Source organism: Phyllostomus hastatus, unplaced genomic scaffold (genome assembly GCF_019186645.2).
Source record: "Phyllostomus hastatus isolate PE091 unplaced genomic scaffold, TTU_PhHast_1.1 phas_scaffold_387, whole genome shotgun sequence".
In the NCBI taxonomy this organism is placed as follows: domain Eukaryota; kingdom Metazoa; phylum Chordata; class Mammalia; order Chiroptera; family Phyllostomidae; genus Phyllostomus; species Phyllostomus hastatus.
In genome coordinates, this window is record NW_025334027.1 from 993,806 (window position 1) to 1,013,096 (window position 19,291).

A 19,291-nucleotide genomic window follows, 5' to 3' on the forward strand; every position below is an offset into this window, starting at 1 on the left:
CCAGGAGAGTGCCTTCCTGGCCCAGTGCTGCAGCCCTCTCCAGGCTGCAAGGAGCATGCTCTCCACCCCCTGCAGTGGTCTGCCCGCCTCCTCAAGTTACCTTAGACTGGATTACTCCCAGATCCAATCTCCCTGCTTCCTTCTTGGCCACCCTCCAGTGCAACCCGCACCAGCAGCCGGAGTGTTATTCTCAAACACAGTCTGGGCACACCATTCCTGTTCATGGTTCACAAATCCTAGGCATGACATTCAAGGCTCTGAGTGACTGAGGCCTGACCCCTAACAGAGTGAAACGCTTGGTCTCTCTTTGACTCCATCTTGTTCAAGCCTGCTTTGTTCCCATGCCCTTCAGGCTAATAGATTCTGCTCAGTCTTGCATACAGACATGCTAATCATCAGAGAAATTTTGCTTGAGGCTTGAGTTTTACAAAGACAGCCCCTCCCATTTCCCTGTTTCTTGACATAAAAGAAGCCTGAACTCTATCCGTTCTTTCTTTATTTATTTTTAGAGAGGGGAAAGGAGAAAGAGAGGGAGAGAAACATCAATGTGTGGTTGCCTCTCAAGTGCCCCTTAACCAGGGACCTGGCTGGACTGGGAATTGAACCAGCAACCCTTTGGTTCGGAGGCTGGAGGCCAGTGCTCAGTCCACTGAGCCACACCAGCCAGGGCCTGAACTCTATACGTTGGTAAGATGAATTTGAGGAAGCATAACGTTCCTATCTTCTCAGCTGGCACCTTTCCTTACTCTATCCAACTCTGACAATTTGAGTTCTGGCCTTTCAAAACATCGGACTGGTAACAACCAGGAGTACTGCTGTTCAGTTTCCCCCCTCCCCCAAAGGAGGAGCCAAAACTCATATTTGGTGCCAAAGGGCCACGTCCTTGGAGGCTGGCCCAGGCACCTGATCTACCACCATGCCCACAGCCAACAAACGGGCAATGGTTGCTGACCCCTATGCTGATAAATCACCTTCTCCAAGAATTAGAAGGCTAGAGGGCTGTTGTTAATTTCATTTTTGGCAACTATCAGGGAGAAGCTGACCCACAGGGCCCTGAAACGGGGGGTTGTCTTTTGGATAGAGACCAAGACCAGGGCCAGGGCAGAAGGAGGGTCAAATAAATCACACATCAGAGCTAGAAGTAGAGGCTCAGGCTAAGCCAAGGTTTATTTCCCAAACTGAAAACGAAATGTAGTGATTAAAGGAGACCAGGTCTGGATGTGCCATTGTCATCATGGCTTTCAGGCGACTGTGGAAGACGGAGTAGGGCTGGGGACCCAGGCTGAGGACTGATGGGGCTTGGGCAAGTCAACTCTGCTCTCTGGGTCTGCCTCCCATGCCACAGTGAAATGCAGGTGCTCTGTGAACCGCCTAGGGCAGAGCAGGCGCAAGGCTTCCTGTCTCATCGGATCATGGCCAGCACCCTAGGCATCAGCTTCTGCTTTACAGAAGGGTCAGCAAGTGAAACTGTGTCCTTGGCTTTCAGGATGACCTCATGTGCCTCCTGGAAGAGGACCGCCCCCACAGCTGCCTCCACACGTTGGCGCCATGCAGCCAGCTTGGGTCGGCCTTCAAAGATTTGGCAGCCAGCACCCACGGGCTGTAGGGGAAAAGGAGACAGGACAGGATGGGGTGGATGGGTGAAGCCAAGGACAGCAGCATCTGCCTAGTTTGGGACCACATAGATTCAGAAGAGGTTACCATAAATAAGTACAGTCCCACAGTGAGGGGATGGGGGTGGCATGAGCAGGCCACACCCTGCCTAGCGGGCCCACCTTATGAGCAGCACTCACGTGCATCAGCTCCGTGATGGCTACCAAGTCAGCCAGGGAAATGTGGGGCCCTGCAAGAAAGGCCTTGTTCTGGAGGAACTTGTCTTCAAGTATCTGCAGGGTCACATCCAACTCAGCCAGTGTGGCTGCCAGCACCTCAGGAGATACAGGCTCACCCAGGAACACAGGGAACATTACCTGGTGGATGGGCAGGCAAAGCGGGGGAAAGTGGGGAAGGGGGGTTAGAAGCCAGCCCAGCCTTGGGGTCAGGAAGGGCAAGCACCGCCCAACCCTGGCCTTGGACCTGCTTTCTGACTCCATACACCTTTCTCCCATGCCTGGGTAGGGCTGCAGGGAAATTCCCGAAGGACCCCTTTTTCCTGAACTATTCCTGCTTCCATAAGCTCTGACTGGCTGAGCCTCGGCAGCTTCTGAAGGACTCAAACCCTCTCAATAATGACTCAAAGGAAACCCAAACTTTGGTGGAGGGGAGGAGGCTTGCTTAGAAACTATATATTTTATAACCTCTTTTCTCCTGATATAAAAATCAATCCCTTTTACAGTATAAGTAATTAGCAGTATGGGCTTTTAAGGTCTCCATTCTGTCACTTACAAACTGTGACCTAGAGCAAAATATGCAAACCCACTGAGCCTCGATGTCCTCATCTATGACATAGGAATAACAGTGCATGACTCATGTTGTATGTAAAAAGTGAGGCCCAGAAAGGGACAGTCAGTTTCCAGAGATGGCACAGCCAAGAAAAGACTCAGCCAAGCGTAGAACCAACATCTTCCGACCCAGTGAGCTACCAGGAAATGGAAGGAGAGCCAGGGGAGAAACGTGTCCAGAATTTAGGAAGGAAGGCATTTTAGGGCAAAGCTATCAAAGCCTCAGGCTTGACAGCTGTCACTGAGACAGAGTGGATGGGGAGCATGGGAGGGGGCTTCACACTGAGCTGCATTCTGGGAGCAGCAAAGTTGCTTGGAGGAGCCTGGGATTCGGGAAAGGTAAACGGGGCTGGGACCATCCCCGGACCTGGGCGCAGGGCTTCAGTTCCCACCCCCATACAACAAGGGAAGAGTAGGGAGCACACACTCCCTACTCCCCACTCCCTACTGGTGGCCTGGAGGCCAGTGCTGAGCTCATGGCATTCCTTTGGCAAAGAATTTTTTAAAATATGGATCAGCTGTTGACTTTTAAAAATGGAGACACTTCCTATAGAAGTCCAGATTTCCAGCTTTTTTTAACATAAAGGGAACTGGCCACACAGGTCACCATTGCTACCTGGTAACCCTTCTCAGCATCTGAGGCTGCTGCAGGGAGAAGCTGCTCCTTCAGGAGGGGCCCCTGCGCTCTCAGTCCGCTGGACGCCACCTCCCTCGTTTATCACCTACTTGCCTTGCACTCGCAAGAGACGGTCCACACTTCCCTCTGTTCTGATTTGGTGGTTCCAAAGTTCTTAGGGTTTTAAAAAGTGTTTTTGTTTCTCTTTATATATAAAAGACCGTAAGAGGGTAATAAATTCTGACTTATTCACATGATGAAATACTATAGAATAGGTAAAAATTAATAAATTATAGCCACTCATAGCAATACAAAAAAAATGCAAGTTGCAGAGTGGTACGAGAGCATTTATATAAACTTTTAAACATTCAAAGCAGAACTGTGTGTTGCTTATGCCTACACATGCATGCAGTGATGGATAAAATCATGTACTGGAAGGACTCGCACCGGATCCCAGAGCGGGGTGGCTCTCAGGAAGGACTGAGGACAACAGAGAGGTCTTCTGACTTTTGTTCTCTAATGTTTGTTTCTTTTTTTATAAACATTTTTAAAAGCTTCTTGCTTTTATTTTTAAAAAGATTTTATTTATTTATCTTTAGAGAGAGAAGAAAGAGAAGGAGAGAAACATCCATGTGTGGTTGCCTCTTGGGCACCCCCCACTGGGGACCTGGCCCGCAGCCCAGGCTTGTGCCTTCTGCGGGGATGGAACCTGTGACCCTTCAGTTCTCAGGCTACTCAATCTACTGAGCCACACCAGCCAGGCCCTCTAATGTTTATTTCTTATATAAAAAAATGATATGAGTCAGGACAATAAAACTCATGATTCACAATTAGTCTTACATTTTTTTAAACGAGGAGTTCTACTTCTGATTAGGATATCAACAGTCACACAAAAAAACATTAGTCCCATCACAACCATCCTGGAAAGAAAATAACCTTATTTTTCTTTAAAGTCACAGGGAGTTATAGAACTTATATTAAAAGGAAGGAAAAGAACAAAGAAAGAAAAAAGCCTAAACTTGTACTGTAGCCACTAGACTCAAGTGGCTGTGGAGCTCTCGAAGTGTGACTGGTCCTGGCTGTGTTATACATGTAAAACACATGCCAGGTCCTGAGAACTTAGTGTCCCCCCAAAAAAGGAAGAAAAAAAATGCAAGATATTCCATCAATAAACTTTCTATTGATTACATTTTAAAATGACACTTAAAAAGTTTTATTTTTTTTTACTTATTGACTTTAGACAGAGGAAGGAAGAGGGAGAGGGGAAGGAAGAGAAAGAGAAACGCCGACTTGCTGTCCCACTTACTGATGCACTCTTTGGTCTTTTCGTGTTATACACCCTGACTGGGGATTGAACCTGCAACCCTCGGGTATGTGGACAATGCTCTCAGCAACTGAACTACCCAGCCAGGGCTAAAATATTCTAATTATGGTAACACGTGTCATAAAATTGACCATTTTAACCAACGTTAAGTGTTCAGTTGAGCAGTATTACTGTATTTTTTGGTCCTTAAGACACACCTGGGTTTTAGAGGAGGAAGATAGAAAAAAAAATTGAAACAAAAAATGTGGTAAAATATTTAATAACATAAATAACATAATATTTTACCAATGTAAATGTAAATAGAACTCAGCAGCATTAACAACCATTATTCCTCCCAAATTTGGGGGGTGGGCCAGGGAGAGTGCGTCTTACTGTCTGAAAAACACGGAGCTTTAGGTTTTTGAGCAACTGTCGCCATCACCCCTTTCCAGAACTCTTTTCTTTCTTTCTTTTTAAAGATTTTATTTATTTATTTTTAGAGAGGGAAGGGAGGGGGGGAGAGAGAGAGAGAGAGAGAGAGAATGAGAGAAACATCAATGTGCGGTTGCTGGGGGCTGTGGCCTGCAACCCAGGCATGCCCAGAACTCTTCATCTTGCAGAACTGAAGTTGTGTCTTCATTAAACTCGTACCCTCTTCAGCAGCCACAGGCAACCATTACTCTAGCTTCTCTCTCTATGAATCTGACTACTCTAGTTACCTCGTATAAGTGGAATCATACACCATTTGTCCTTCTCTGTCTGGCTTATTTGTTTCACGGAGCATGATATTTTCAGGACTCATCCATGTTTAGAGCACGTGTCAAAATTGCCTTCCTTCTTAAGACTGAACAATATCTCATTTTATGTTTGTACCACATTTTGTTTACCCGTTGGTTTGTCAATGAGCACGGAGACTGTGTCTACTTTTGGGCCACCGTGAATAATGCTATTAAAAGGACGTGAGTGAGAAATCTCTTTGAGACTCTGCCGTCAACTATTTTGGGTTTCCACCCAGATGTGGAATCGCTGGACTATTTGGTAATTGATTTTTTTTTTTACTTTTTTATAGAATTTATTGGGGTGACCTTGGTTAATGAAATTATATAGGTTTCAGGGGTACGATTCTATAATACGTCACATGTATATTATATTGTGTGCTCACCACCCCAAGTCAAGTCTCCTTCCATCTCCATTTATCCAACTTTTAGTATTTTTGAGGGTCTGCCATATTGACTTCCACAGCTGCACCCCTTCATATTCCCAACAACGGCACACAAGAGTTCCAGTGTCCTCACGTCCTCACCAACACAGCCTTATCATTTTCTGGTACACATCACCTCAACAAGTATGAGGTGGTATCTCACTGTAGTTTTAATATTCATTTCCCTAATAACTAGTGATGCTGAGCATCTTTTCATGTGTTTATAAGTTATCTCACCTGTTTCCTGCATTTACATTAATTTCACCTGTTTCTTTTTACTTTTTAAATGTGGCTACTAAAAAATGTAAAACTACAAATGCAGCTCACTTTATAGCTCCATGGTGCAGTGCTGAACTAAAGGAACTAAATTCCCAGAGGGCCGAGAGCCCTTCCTAGATAAGCCACTTTGTTCCCTGGGGCTAAGCAGGCAGGATTCAAGCTTGCCCTCTGCCTGCGATTTTTCTAAGAAGCCAGATGGGGAACTGAGGGTGGGGTTGAAAAGTAGGCAGATCTCAAGGCTGTAGTTGGTGCTTAGGTTCCAAATCCCTGCTGGGAAAATCAAGGAATCTCATCCCACCCTCAAGATACCTACACCCAGAGATGAAGGGAAACTACAGCAGCCACCCAGCCCAGTCCTGATTAACCTCCACCCAGACTCCCTGTGAAAAGTGCAAGCTCCTTCTTGGGGCACTTGTTACATACCTCAATCTCTAGCCTTATACATAATGTCTTGCACACAATAACAAATAACAAAACATGCAAAAAAAAAAAAAGAGGAAAATGGGACCCATATTCAAAAGGATAAAAAGCAACCAATAGAGACAGACCCACCAAGAACCCAGGTGTTGAAATTAGCTGACAAAGGCTTGAACCAAATGGAATTTCTAGAAATGAAAAAATACTATCTCAGATGAAAAATGTATCAGATGAGCTTAAGAGCATAACAGATCAAAGAATCAGTGAAGTGAAGGTCAAGGCGGTAGAACCCATCCACACTGGAAAGAATGCGAGGGTACCCCAGTTTCTTTGGGGCGACGCCCTCACCACCCAGCTCTCAGGGCCTCACCTTATGCCACAGGGCCCGGAGGCAGTTTCTCCGCAGGGTCACATGCTGCCACGCCAGGTACTCATCCACTCGGGCACGAGCCTGCAGGTCCTGAGGGTACCAGTGGTCAGGGACCTGATACTTGCGTGTCAGGTAGAGTAGAATGGCCACGCTGCAGGGGGAGGGAGGACGTGCTGGGTGAGGGCAGGCATGGTGCTAGAGGCTTCATACAGAGTCCCTTCTTTAATCTTCCCGACAACGTGCCCAGGTATTTGCCTCATTTTCCAGACAAGGAAGCTGGACTTAGAACTGTGAAGGGACCTGCCCTGGGTACACAACTTTTGGTGGCAGCAGGGCTAAGAGCCTGAGGCCAATGCCCAAGGTCATCCTACCACGAGGCAAAATCCCACAGCGCAGTGTCCCGCCCTGTGCTGAGACAGTTTCTGATGGGAAGGCCGGAGAGAGCTTCCTGAAGAGACAGGGTCAAAGCTAGACCAGAAGTTCAGTTCTTTCTGGTCTGCATCTAGTGTCATTATCTGGCATTCAGACCAGCCTCAGATGGCCTGATTGCTCACAAAGTCTTTCCTGTCATCCCTTTTCATTCCTTGTCATCCCTCTGTGTTCCCAGAGGAAACGCCAGGGCTGCTGCAGGATCGTGGAGCAGCAGAACAGACGGGGCCCCTGGGGCTCTCCTCCTGCCCTGGGTTATGGGGGCTGCCATGGGGTTGGGACAGGGATATATCGGGAAGGGAGCAAAGGATGTGCGAATCTGAGGCCACAGGATGGCTCTCAGGAACTTGGGGGTACCTCAAGGGATGGGGACCCCAGGCAAAAGAGCAGAAAAACCTCTGTATCAGCCACTGGCCCATCTTCCTTTCAGGAATCCTGCCCCCACACCCCAGCCTAACCACTCATCTGTCTGTACAAGGTACTCCAGAGCTCCTTCTGTGCAGCCACTCTCAGAAGGGAGGCGGTCCCTGGGAGCCACAGACCCCCGCCCCCCCAGGGGGAGAGAAGAGACAGAGAAATACAGACACTGCACTCTGCCCCTAGCGGATGCCCGTGGGTGCTCAGCGCCAGGCGACACAAGGACTCGGGAGAGGAGGGGACTCCGGAGGGAAGATGGCCCTGGCAGACGGTTGGAAGAATGTTTTGGGGGTGCATTCTCCTCCGTATTCCAGAGAAGAGTTCTAAAGCTCTGGGGTGTCCTTGTGGGAGGGTGATGTAGGTGACAAAAGGGGCAGAACGAAAAGGTTTGGCCTTCCCTGAAGAGGTTCCCACTCCTTGGGATCTGTTGCAATACAAAACGTCCACATGTGTAGGGGGTCCTCCCCTGGGTGAGGCCCACTCAGGGAAGCTGCAGCTGGGAGCTGAAGCCACTGGGTAGGCAGACACCCCCGGGCCACCTCGATACAAGTTTGGCCAGAGAGCTGCTTCTCGGGGGTTAATGCTGCTACGTCCTGCCCTGACACCCTCTCCCAGGCGTTCTCACCAAAATCACACGATGAGCACAGAAGTAAAATACATCCCTGTGGCTGGTCCAGCAAATAGGCGGGGGCTTGGGTTCCAGCCTTGACTCTATGTGGCATGCTGGGTAAAGGGCTTTTCACCTCTGGGGACGTTAGTTTTTTTTGTCTATAAAGTAGAGGGTTAGGGCCCAGGGCCCCAGTTACCTCTCTGTCAAGGTGAAGTCCCCATCCTTTAAAGCAGGCACCATCTTCAGGGGATTCACCTGGGCAAAGGCATCGCTGAGGTGCTGGCCTGCAGAGAGCGCATCATTGCGGGTGGTAAGAGGAAAATGCTGAGCCCTGGGTGGCCTGCGCCCACTCCCTGCAATGCCCAGGCCCCGATTTCCCAGCTCTTTCCCAGCCCGCAGCTGCTTTCCTGCTCAGGAAGCTGCTCTGCCAGGTGCTATAAACAGGCCTGGACACCCTTTGGCAAGTCCCAGGGGGCATAACATCCCCCCACAGCACACCCCTCTGCAACACAGCTCAGGGTTCAGGGCATGGTGCTGCAGGTGGGCCTTCATACACACCCCACCCACCGTCTTCGCATCCTCATCAACTTCACGAACTCACATTTGGGGTGTCCCAAGCTTCAAGTGCGGAGTGGCTGAGCTCAGACTTCCTATAGTACCCTTAGTAGGGCCACCAAACACAGAGAAATAGCCTTTTCCAGATATCAGTTTAACTGCAGCCAACTTCTAATGGCCCTTCTGAGTTCTCTTGCTCACCTTTCCCTGAGCACTGGGGACACAGAGCTGGCCCTGCCTTTGGGTTCTGCTGGAGCTGGAGCAGTAGCATCCTGTTCCTCCCCACAGCACCCAAAGTTACAGCCCAGTGCCCTATCCCCCACTCCCCACAGAACTTTGGCCTCTGCTTGAGTTTCTGAGAGGTTTCTGCTCCTGCAGATGCACCCAGAGAGAAGCTTCTGAGTGGCACTCAAGTCTCATCACTACCCTGTTCAACAGCCTTCCATGGCTCCCCATTACCCCAGGATCCGGGGAAGCTCCTCAAAACCACACACATTGCCTCAACCCTCCAGCCTCATCCACACCCACAATCCTCCCTTTTCCCTCCCTTCAAACTGTGCCTTCCCTGCGCACCCCTCTATTTGACATCCCTTTGCCCTCATGCCCTCTCTCCTGCCCCACACTCTGCAGGGGAAACCCCTGGGCAGGACAAGTGGCCGCCCACAGAGGATGCTGGGAAGGGACGATGATTCAGGCAGAAGGGCCAGTGCAAACGCACAAAGGTATGGTGGGGCAGCTCTGGGTGGAAGCCTCGGCCAAGTAGGGTCACCCTACTTTCTCCCCCAAGCAATACATGGGTTCTACACCCAAATGCCAGGAACTCAGCATGCCTGCTGTGTCCTTGGGGCTTTGGGGGCCTGACAGAGAAACAAATCCTCCTGGTCGGGGTATAGGGTTCATCAAGCCCCCACAACCCCCTCCTGCTCCCAGTACACCCCATGGCGTGTCCCCTCCACATCAGGAAAAACAGAAACAGAGAGCAGGGTGAATAAAGGCAACGCTTGAGAGGGAGGAGGAGGAAAGGATAGAAGGGGACTCCAGTGCAGACTAGGCTGGTGCAGGGGGCAGGGCTAGAAAGTTGGGGCAGTGCCTGGTCTTGCGAAATTTCAGCAGTTGGAGACCACAAAGGAGGGACTGCACTGCCCCAGTCTCTACACTTGGACGCCTTAACCCCTCTCCTCCCGCCCTCCTCTCTTTTCCAGAGATACCCTGTCCCCAGAGCTAGGTGCATCCCTTTCTCCGCCAGGTCTCTTCTTCTTTCTCTGTGACCTCCCCCACCCCGCCCCTTTACGTGGCCTCGGCTGAGTCCTGTCTTCTATTCTGTGGGACCAAGCAGCGTTTAGAGGATTATTAGAATCTCGGATCTTCCTCGAGGTTCACCTTTTTCGGCAATGGCCCCAGGAAGGAGGGTGGTGTTGGGAAGGGTCCCCCTAAGCGATGTTTGGCCTCCTCGTTCCTCCCCGACCTCTAGGTCCCCGAAACCCCGCCCGCCCCACCTTTGAGCAGCTCCACCGTGCGCAGCTCGAAGGGGATGCTGTTCTTCTTGGCGAAGATGTAGATGGCGCGACAGGGCTGGGACAGCAGGTCCAGGTAGAGCTCCAGACCCATGGCGGGGGCGGTGGGACCAAACTCTGGACACAGCGAACCGAGCCCTGGGACGCCGGCCCGGATTTGGCAGCGTGGCCACGCCCCTTTGTGGCTGTTCCCCATTGGGCAGCTCCAGGCGCCTGGGCACTTTGGTCCAATTGCTGGTGCTGCCCCGCCAGATGGGTGGGAAAGGAGTGGTCACTCTTCCAAGGGTCTCGCTGAGGGCCCAAGTCCAAGCCCTCTGTGACTGGCTCATTGAATTTAGAATAATGGCTTCAAGTTTTTATCGGCTAACATGTATGAGAATCTCCTGTCGTCCCCATTTTACAGATGAGGAAATTAAGGCACTTAGAGTGAATACAAACCCAGAAAGTTTTCGTATATCCCGTTTTTATTTCCTTTGGATATATTCCCAGAAGTGGGGTTGCTGGATGTCTCCTCATCGTTTTAAAGATAGACAAACCGAGGCCCAGAGAAGGGGAAAAAAACCAAAACAAAACAAAACAGGGAAAGAGCTGACAGAAGCAGGAAGACCGAAGCTGTCAAACCCCTGGTGTGCAACTGAGCTGGAGTGAAGAGGGCCCTCATGCAATGCTGACCATGAGTCCCAGAGCTTTCACATCTGCTAGAACCAGGATCTCTGGAGTGTGGAGCTAAGAGCATGGAGTCTGGAGCCGGACTCTCTGGTTTAGTCCATGTGTTCAGAGAATACATGTTGTTTAAACACATTTCAATCAGCTTGGCTGGTGTAGCTCAGTGGATTGTGCACGGGCTGCAAACCACAGGATGGTTGGTTCAATTCCCAATCAGGGAACATGCCTGGGTTGCAGGCCAGGTCCCCAATGGGGGATGCGTGAGAAGCAACCACACGATGGTGTTTCTCTCCCTCTTTCTCCTTCCCATCTCTTTTCTCTTTAAAAAAAAATCTTTTCAAAAAAATCTTCAAAAGAAAACCATTTCAATCTGTTTAAACATATTGAGATTTTATGGCCTAACATATGGTCTGTCATGGAGAATATTCCACATGCCCTTGAAAATAATGTTTTTATTCTGCTGTTATTTTTTAAAGATTTTATTTATTTATTTTTAGAGAGGAGAGGGGAGGGGAGGGAGAGAGGGAGAAAAACACCAATGTCTGGTTGCTTCTTGAGCACCCCCTACTAGGGGACTGACCCACACCCAGGCATGTGCCCTGACTTGGAATTGAACCTGCGACCCTTTGGTTTGCAGGTGCGTGCTCAATCCACTGAACCACACCAGCCAGAGCCACTCTGCTGTTTTTGAGTGCAATGTTCTGTGTATACATGTAGTAGATCCAAATGGTTTATAATGTTCAAGTCTTCCATTTCTCTGATGATCTTCTCTCTCGTTATTCTATATATTACTCATAGTGGAGTATTGAAATCATCAATTATTACTACTGACAGTTTAGTCATATTTAACCCTTAATTTTTTAGTTCTTTTGGGAGCTGGGAGGACCCACTGCTGCCCACTCCCACATCAGACCCTACGCTCACACCAACTGTTGCAGGCTCAGCAGCCATGGTGGTTGTCCAGTTCTTTATTAGGCAGAGACACTGAGTTGTGTTCAGAATCTCTCCCCGGGAAAGAGCGCCGAAGGGCTGAGCCCACCAGGCCCTGCAGGATGAGCTGCTCTACTTGAACCTCTCCAGCAACTCGCAGATCCTCTCCTTGACTGTCGGATCCAACGTTGAACAGTCCCACTCACCCAGCTTCACCAGCCGGTTATGGGCCTCCAAGAAGAGGTTGGAGCCAATGGTGAGCTCCACCCTCATGCGCCACTCGGCCAGCCTGGAGCTGTTAAGGAAGACATTGTGGTCGCCCCCCATGGGCTGTGGATAGACAAAGTGGAAGGCATGGTCAGCCTGGAGACTGGCCTCCCCCCACCCACCGTCTCCTCCTACAGCCTCAGTTAGTCTGCTGATCCCCGAGGCCTGGACAAGGGGTCACAGGCTCTGCAGTAGATGTGGGATGGGAGGGAAGACCCAGAATCCCCCAGGGTTCTTGGTCACTGGTCTTGCTCTAAGTCCCCTGAATCCCTCTCTGAGGTGAACCCTGGCCCAATTGGCTCCTACTTTTCCAGTGTGAGGCCCCCATGGGTCCTGCCTTCTTCCAGAGAAACCCCTTGTCCCCAGATAAGAGTGGAAGGAATCACTTCTCCCCCCTGTTGATCCTCCCTCTGTGGTCAAGCAAAGGTGCTGGAATAGGAGAGCCAGCAGGAAGCCTAAGAAACGTGCATCCAAGATGCTCAGGAGACCCATACGAGGATGGGGTGGGAGAAATATAAGGGGCTATATGCAAACGTAGGGGCTACACCACTTGGGACAGAAAATCTGGAATGGTTTTTCCTGGTATTGATCTGCACTGCACATTGACCAAAGACCAGGTGGCCACTTTGCAAATGGCTAGAGGTTATGCTGGCCTTGTAAGACACCTGCCAGGGTCTAGGTTAGAACTGGCCACGCTCCCCTGCATGAAGAAGCTACATAAATGACCCCCACCCAGGTATGCCTCAAAATGCACAATGGATGCCTGCCAGACCCAGAGCCAAAGAAGCTGCTCTGTGCAGCTATCTGGAGCTCTAGAAAAGAGGCACTTCAGCAGAAGGACACTCTGGAAGCTTCTGGACACTGCCTGGAGAGTCCATCAGAAGGCAGAGGCATCCAGGATCCTGGCTTACTGACCAAGGAATGCAGTGTTCTTCTCCCTGTTCCAGGCTTGCCCTCCTCCTACGCCCCCCTCCACACTAAGGGTTGTTGTGAAGCATGGATGATAGTTACCCTCCCTGGTTCGAAACTCTGTGTTTCCTCTTGTCCCCAGATCAAGTCCTGCCACCCAGGCTTGGCTGTCACAGTTCCATGTCTCCCTCTTCACCAGCCTGTTTTTAAGTTATGGCCCCCACTGGTCACAGGGGTGTCCCCCTCTGCCTGGACTCTGTCTCCCCACCACCAAACTCCACACCTGCATCATCTCCACCAGGGCCACCAGGTCCGCCAGTGAGATGGTGTTCCCAGTGATGAACATCTGGTCCTGCAGAAACTTCTCCTCGAAGAGCTGCAGGTTTTTCTTCACCTCCGCCAGCATCTCCTGTGTCTTCTCAGCTGGAACCTCCTCACCTGTGATCTTCGGGATCAGCAGCTGGCCGGGGTTGGGGAGAGTGGGGAGAGTGAGGCGCTAGTGCTGCACCCTAGCGCCTCAGGCCTGACCCTCCAGGCCTCAGTACCCTAGTCTGCCAGAGAGATGTTGGACAGAACCAAGGATGAAAGTGGTTTTACCTCTTTCAGGAGTTCTGGTTGGTATAAGTTACCTGGGGCCATTGTTCAGAAGAATCTTGAGATCCCAGTAGGAAAGAATCCTGTGATTGACTAGGGAGGCCTCTCACAGGTGTAGGATAAGAAAACACTGGCACATGTACTTGTTACCATCACGCACCGTGATGGAGCACACATGACAGCGATCCCATGAGATTATCATGGAGTTGGAAATTCTGATCGCCTAGTGACCTCATAGCTGTCATGACATCTGCGATGCATGACTCGCCTGTCTGTGCTAGTGCAGGTGCAAACGAACCTACCGCATTGCCAGGTGTATGGAAACATAGAACATGCAATTGTGTACAGAATATAATACTTGGTAATTACAATCAATGATTCTCTGGCTTATGTATTTACAATGCACACTTTTATCATTTCTTAAAGCATATTCTTTCTACTCATAATAAAAGTTTGCCGTGGAACAGTGTTCTGTGTTACACCAGCTATAGCCTCATACGTCTTGCGTTTATCACATCTCCCGACTGCATCATTTTTTCTTGTGCTTGATCTAATGTTGTGTTGTTTCGTACAGTACGGGGCTGTGCGGGCTCGTAGCCTTGGAGCGGTGGGCTGTCCCATGTCGCCTGAGTAAGTAGTTGGCCACTCCATCTAGGTTTGTTTAGGTGAACTGTATGGTGTTTGCACAACAACAAAGTCGCCCAACAACGAATTTCTCAGAACACATCCCTGTCGTTACATGGCACATACCTGTATTTGTCATCTTCAAGTTGGTGGTCTCTATGGGCCCTTCGACTCTGATATATTCTAGTTTGGAATGAAATTTCTTGAGCCCTCCCCTGGTGTGAGCGAGATCAGCCCCTCCCAGCTGCACTTCCCCTTGCCCAGTGGTTCACCCCACACTCCTGAGAGCTCTGGAAGGCGGGAGGGACAAGAACTGAGGAAATGAGACTCAGGGATGAAGGTACTCTTGCTCAAGCTCGCAGCCCTGAGCCCCAGCTGTGACCCACTCACCTTGACCCAGAGGATCTTGCTCATGGGCACCTGAAGGGCTGTGTGCTGCCAGGCCATGAATTCGTCCACACGGGCGCGCGTGTGCAGGTCTGGCGGGTACCAGTGCGAGGGAGCGCTATATTTGCGGCACAGGTAGAGGAGGATGGCCACGCTGCAGAAAGGGCAGGTCAGGGCACAGCTCTTGCTGTCCCCAGCTGTGCTGCACTGACCGCCACCCCAGTGTGGCCTGGACCCAATGCAGGGCTTCCAGCCACAGGTGCAGCCATTCTTCCAGGGAAAGGATGCGCCCAAAGGCCCCAGAAAAGGCCATCAGTCCCCTAGTCAGCAACGGAAGGAAGGCAGACCTGCAGGGTGAGTGGGGGTTGGCAGACGGCATCAGGAAGGACAGTCCAGACAGGGAACAGGTGAGGAAATATGGGGGTAAAAAGGGGCGTGGTAAATTTGGAGAAAGGAGTCAGAAAGCGTGACTGGAAGAAGGGTGGGAGGACATGAATTTGGGTGCAGACTTTCACGGGTTGACTTGTGTCCCTCCAAAAAGATACATTCAAGCTCTAATGAACAGTGTCTCAGAAAGTGGCTGTATTTGGAAACAGGGTCTTTACAGGTGTAATCAAGCTGAAATGAGGTCTTTAGTGTGGACTCTAATTGAACACGACTGGTGTCCTTACAGAAAGAAGACTTTTGGACACAAGGACATACGCAGAGGGAAGGCGATGTGAAGAGACACAGGGAGACCGTGGCTGTCTGCCAGTCCAGGGAGTCCTGAGGCTGCTGGAATCTGGGGGACAGGCCTGGCACGCATCCTTGCCAGCCCTTGCAGGGGAACATGCCCCAGCCAACACCTTGCTTTCGGACTTGTAGCCCCCCAGACTGTGAGACAACACATTTCTGCTGTTCTAAGCCACCCAGCTGGGGGTACTTAGCTATAGCAGCCTTACGAGAGTACGAGGCCCCTGGTCAGCAGTCAGCTTGGGAGAGACACTTGAAAATTATGAGACCACCTGTGAAGCAGTCTCAAAATCAATCAGCCCTAAATCTCACCAAAACTCTAGATCCAACTACCTATTTACAGGAAATGAAGGGACAGAAAAACATGTCCCACAATGCCATGGCAATGCAATTAGCAAAACTCAAACTGTGGGAATACCACAGGAAAAATGTAAAGGTAGCCCCGGCTGGCGTAGCTCAGTGGATTGAGCGCAGGCTGCGACCCAGGCATCACAGGTTCGATTCCCAGTCAGGGCACATGCCTAGGTTGCAGACCATGACCCCCAGCAACCGCACATTTCTCTCTCTCTCTGTCTCTCTTTCCCTTCCCTCTCTAAAAATAAATAAATAAAAATCTTTTAAAAAATTGCAAAGGTAAAGGCGGGGCACAGAGGGGGCTGTAGATTAAAAGAAGTTTAAGAGACAGATCGACCCGTTGCCCTGCTTGCAGGTTATCTGGACCCTGACTCAAACACACAAACTGCAGAGGGAATTATGAGATAATCAGAGACTTTGGAACATGAACAGGATATTGGGTGAAATCCAGGGAGTGTCATTCGTTTTATTAGGTGTCATCATGGTATTGTAGTGGTGTCGTGGTTTGGGGTTCTTGTTTTTTGTGTTTTGTTTTTCTTTTAAAGGGCCCTATCTCTTAGAAGTACATTCCTAACCTTATGGATGAAATAATGGGGTGGCCAGGAGTCTGGGAAATAGAGTGGAGTACAGAAGATGCAAAATGGGCCCCGGAGTGGACACCCGCTGGAGCTGGGTGATGGGCACCTGGGGTCCCTGGGCTCCTCATTAGTTAGTTTTTGTCTACTTCAGTGCACGTGTGAAGTTTTCCATAGGAAAAGAAGTAAGTAAGCCCTAACAGGTCAGCTCCAGGTTAATCTCCCAAGAACGCAGGCAGACGGTGGAAGGGCCCCCAGAAGACTGTTACTGATGGGGAAACTCAAGGGTTAAAATTTGTTTAGCTTTAGTCATATAGTTAATAGGCTTGGCGATGAATGCGTGTAGAAAGCTGTTGTTCCCGGAACTGAAATGTACACCGGCCCTACCCTGACTCCGGGAGACCCTCTGCAGTTCCCCCTCCGCGCCCCAGGGGGTGCCAGTGATCGCGGTGGCATCCGAGCCACAAGCCACGGTGCCCCAGGGAGGAGCGTCAGCCGACCAGGGCACAGATAAAAAGTCGCCGGTCAGCAGATGAAAGGATGCTAGAGAAACTGCTAGACTGCCATTTTTTGTCTGATTCATCTTTTTCCTGAATTCCAAACCCCTTGCCAACCCTCTCCTTCTCCTTATAAAAAATGTCGGCTTGCGATGAGACCTGAGATGGTCTGTGAGGGCACCTAACGGGCCGTTTCCTCAGATCGCCGGCCCCCTGAATAAAGGGCCCGAAAAGATTTGACCCCTGTCCCTGCCCGTTGGCTCTGGTGGTGACAGACAGCGCGAACGCCCACTTTTCCAGTTCCCTTACCTTTCGGATAAGATAAACTTCCCATCTTTGAGGCCGGGCAGCTTCCTCAGGGGGTTTATCTCCACGTATTCCTTGCTGTGATGGTGACCTGAGAGGGGCAGGGAAGGGCTGAGGCTGCTGGCACCCCAGGGAAGAGAGAGCCAGGCATCCCAGAGGCAGAAATGCCTCCCCTCCCTTTGCTCAAAAGGGGAAACTGAGGCCCGGAGGACATCATTCCTCCCCCCAGGTCAGAGCAAGTCAGTGCCGAGGCAGAAAAGGGATCGGACCATGACTCCTGCCCCCATCCCAGGCCCTGACTGCGACCAGGGCAACCCTTTGGCTCACGGGAGCCGGAGGGTGCCAGTCCCACCCTCACCTCCCGGCCTGAAGCCACAGCCCGCTGCTGGCAGCCCCAGCCCTGGCGCAGCTGGAGTTCAAAAAAGAGCCTTTCACAGGCAACCAACCCAGGATGGGGCAGAAGTTCTAACTCTCCCTTGACCAGAAGTCTCCGGTTGAGACATTTCCGGGGCTCCGCACTCCCCTCGTTCATTTCTGGAGCTCCTGTATAACCCTCCTCCATGTTCTAGAGCAGTGATTTTCAACCTCTTCCACCTCATGGCACACACCAACTAATTACTAAAATTCTGCAGCACACCAAAAAATATATATTTTTTGCCAGTCTGACAAAAAGTAGGTATAATTTTGATTTATTCACATCGGATGGCTATTGTTGTGTTGGCTGTGGTCATTTTTTCTTTTGACAATCTAAGAAAAAAGAGGTCAGTGCCCCGACTAGATAGTTGGGTATTGTATTTTTTAAAATTCTGTGGCACGCTGGTTGAAAATCGCCATTCTAGAGGTTCCTGCAAGTTGAGCTGTTGGAACCTCCTCTGTGTCGGGGGTGGGAGCTGCTGGAGACCGCTGCCCTGAGCCTCATCAGGGTCTGCCCCACCCTGAGCAGGTCCGAATGCTGGTGGATGATGGATGTGGACCAAAGCAGCATCTGGGCTCTCAGGTGCAGGACCACGATGCACCTCTGTGACCTTTGCCAACCTCGAAAGCAGGTGCTGCAGCTAACAAGATTCTGGACTCCCACACGGAGAAGGTGAGGGCACTGGGGGGAGCCCCGGGGCCCCTCCACAGCTCTTTCTCCCACTCCACCCTCTAAGAGCCTGTTCATCAGAGTGGGGCAGAACCCATGGGGACCGGCGAAGGCAGGCTGGGCAGGTGCTCAGCCTGCCATTCCCTTGGGAACCTTTTCTTCCCCTGTGGAGTCTGGAACAAGGCCATCTCCCTCATGTCTGTCTCCACTTTTCAGAAACACCCCAACCTTGAGTCCTGCCTGCTCCCAGCACCAGGCTGCCCCTGGGGAAGCAGTGGGTGCCAACCTTTCAGCAGGTCCACGAACTGGAATTCGAAGGGGATGCTGTTCTTCCTGGCGAAGATGTAGACGGCGCGGCAGGACGCCGACAGCAGGTCCAGGTAGAGCTCCAGTCCCATGCTGAGATGTGTCCTGGGCCCCCTCCAGCCCAGCCAGCAGGCCCTGAGCCTATATACAGCCTGAGCCCCTGGTCCTGGGCCCCCCAGGCCTCTCCGACTGAGGCCCAGGACCCTGCATTCTGGAACTTCTTGTTTCACTTGGGTTGTCATGAGGCCACGAAGCCTGGAATTCTCAAAGCAGCAAAGGTTCTGAGGAGGGCCAGAGGTAGTTTGGGGAGAGGCCCAGGAATGGGAGAGGGAGGGCAGAGGACTGGAGGCAGCAGTCACTCTGCCCTTCCCCTCCCTCGGGGGCCTGTGTGTGCCCACGGCTGGTGTCAAAAAAGGGCTCACTCAAGGGGATTCCCAGGGCCAGGCCTTCATTGTGGAACGTGATCAGGAGGGCTTTGCAGGGTCCAGAAGGAGCATGGGTAATGAGATCTCACCCTGGAAGGGTCCAGAAGTAGAGAGTGGAAGAGAGGGAAACAGGAGCTGTCAGAACACTGGGGACAATGCCACAGGGGGGTCGAGGGCCAGCCAGTTAGGCTATGCCATGCAGAGGAGCCCAGAAACTTCTGCTTGGGTTGGGTCTGGCAGTGGCCAGGCCATGCACCTGGAACTTCACACCTGGCGGCTGAAAAATGTAGACACTGTGGGAAGACTGCGAGCTGCTCACTCTGCCATGTGACCTTGGGAGATTCCCTGTCTGTTCAGAAATGGAGAAACCCCACCTCCTGGGGCAGGTGTGAGGCTAAAGACAAGCAGAGGGTGCACCGCGTGTTTACTGCAGGTAGCAGGGTGCAGGAGCGTGGGAAGCACCTGCACCAGCTGCTGGACCAG

At 51.1% G+C, this 19,291-nt stretch overlaps 2 protein-coding genes across 3 annotated transcripts; both read right to left on the reverse strand.

Annotated features, from left to right (window-relative positions):
• Positions 1–1,136: 1,136 nt before the first annotated feature.
• Positions 1,137–10,313, reverse strand: LOC123806592 (glutathione S-transferase theta-1). 2 transcript variants are annotated; one of them, XM_045819808.1, is made up of 5 exons: positions 10,135–10,313; positions 8,280–8,367; positions 6,628–6,778; positions 1,794–1,970; positions 1,137–1,600 (listed from the first exon to the last, which is right to left on the reverse strand). In XM_045819808.1, the coding sequence occupies exons 1-5, from the start codon at positions 10,244–10,246 to the stop codon at positions 1,403–1,405; spliced, it is 726 nt and encodes a 241-aa protein (XP_045675764.1). In that variant the 5' UTR covers positions 10,247–10,313; the 3' UTR covers positions 1,137–1,402. The 2 variants fall into 2 exon arrangements, with proteins under 2 accessions (XP_045675764.1, XP_045675763.1); XM_045819807.1 differs by having other exon boundaries at positions 1,776–1,970.
• Positions 10,314–11,803: 1,490 nt separating this feature from the next.
• Positions 11,804–18,475, reverse strand: LOC123806631 (glutathione S-transferase theta-4-like). The gene is made up of 5 exons (XM_045819873.1): positions 18,364–18,475; positions 16,997–17,084; positions 14,533–14,683; positions 13,208–13,384; positions 11,804–12,078 (listed from the first exon to the last, which is right to left on the reverse strand). Exons 1-5 carry the CDS (start codon positions 18,473–18,475, stop codon positions 11,881–11,883), a joined length of 726 nt encoding a protein of 241 aa, XP_045675829.1. The 3' UTR covers positions 11,804–11,880.
• Between the last annotated feature and the right edge of the window lie 816 nt (positions 18,476–19,291).

Bases quoted from the DNA above. Each gene is read 5' to 3' on its own strand.
- LOC123806592 (XM_045819807.1), bottom strand. From the start codon at position 10,246: ATGGGTCTGGAGCTCTACCTGGACCTGCTGTCCCAGCCCTGTCGCGCC. The intron at 1,971-6,627 runs GTGAGGCCCTGA...CCCATCCACCAG, and splicing joins TCCGGGCCCTGTGGCATAAG to GTAATGTTCCCTGTGTTCCT. The intron at 1,601-1,775 runs GTGGGCCCGCTA...TTTCCCCTACAG, and splicing joins ACGTGAGTGCTGCTCATAAG to CCCGTGGGTGCTGGCTGCCA.
- LOC123806631 (XM_045819873.1), bottom strand. From the start codon at position 18,475: ATGGGACTGGAGCTCTACCTGGACCTGCTGTCGGCGTCCTGCCGCGCC. The intron at 14,684-16,996 runs GTAAGGGAACTG...CCCTTTCTGCAG, and splicing joins AAGTTTATCTTATCCGAAAG to CGTGGCCATCCTCCTCTACC. The intron at 13,385-14,532 runs GTGAGTGGGTCA...AACCCCGGCCAG, and splicing joins GCAAGATCCTCTGGGTCAAG to CTGCTGATCCCGAAGATCAC.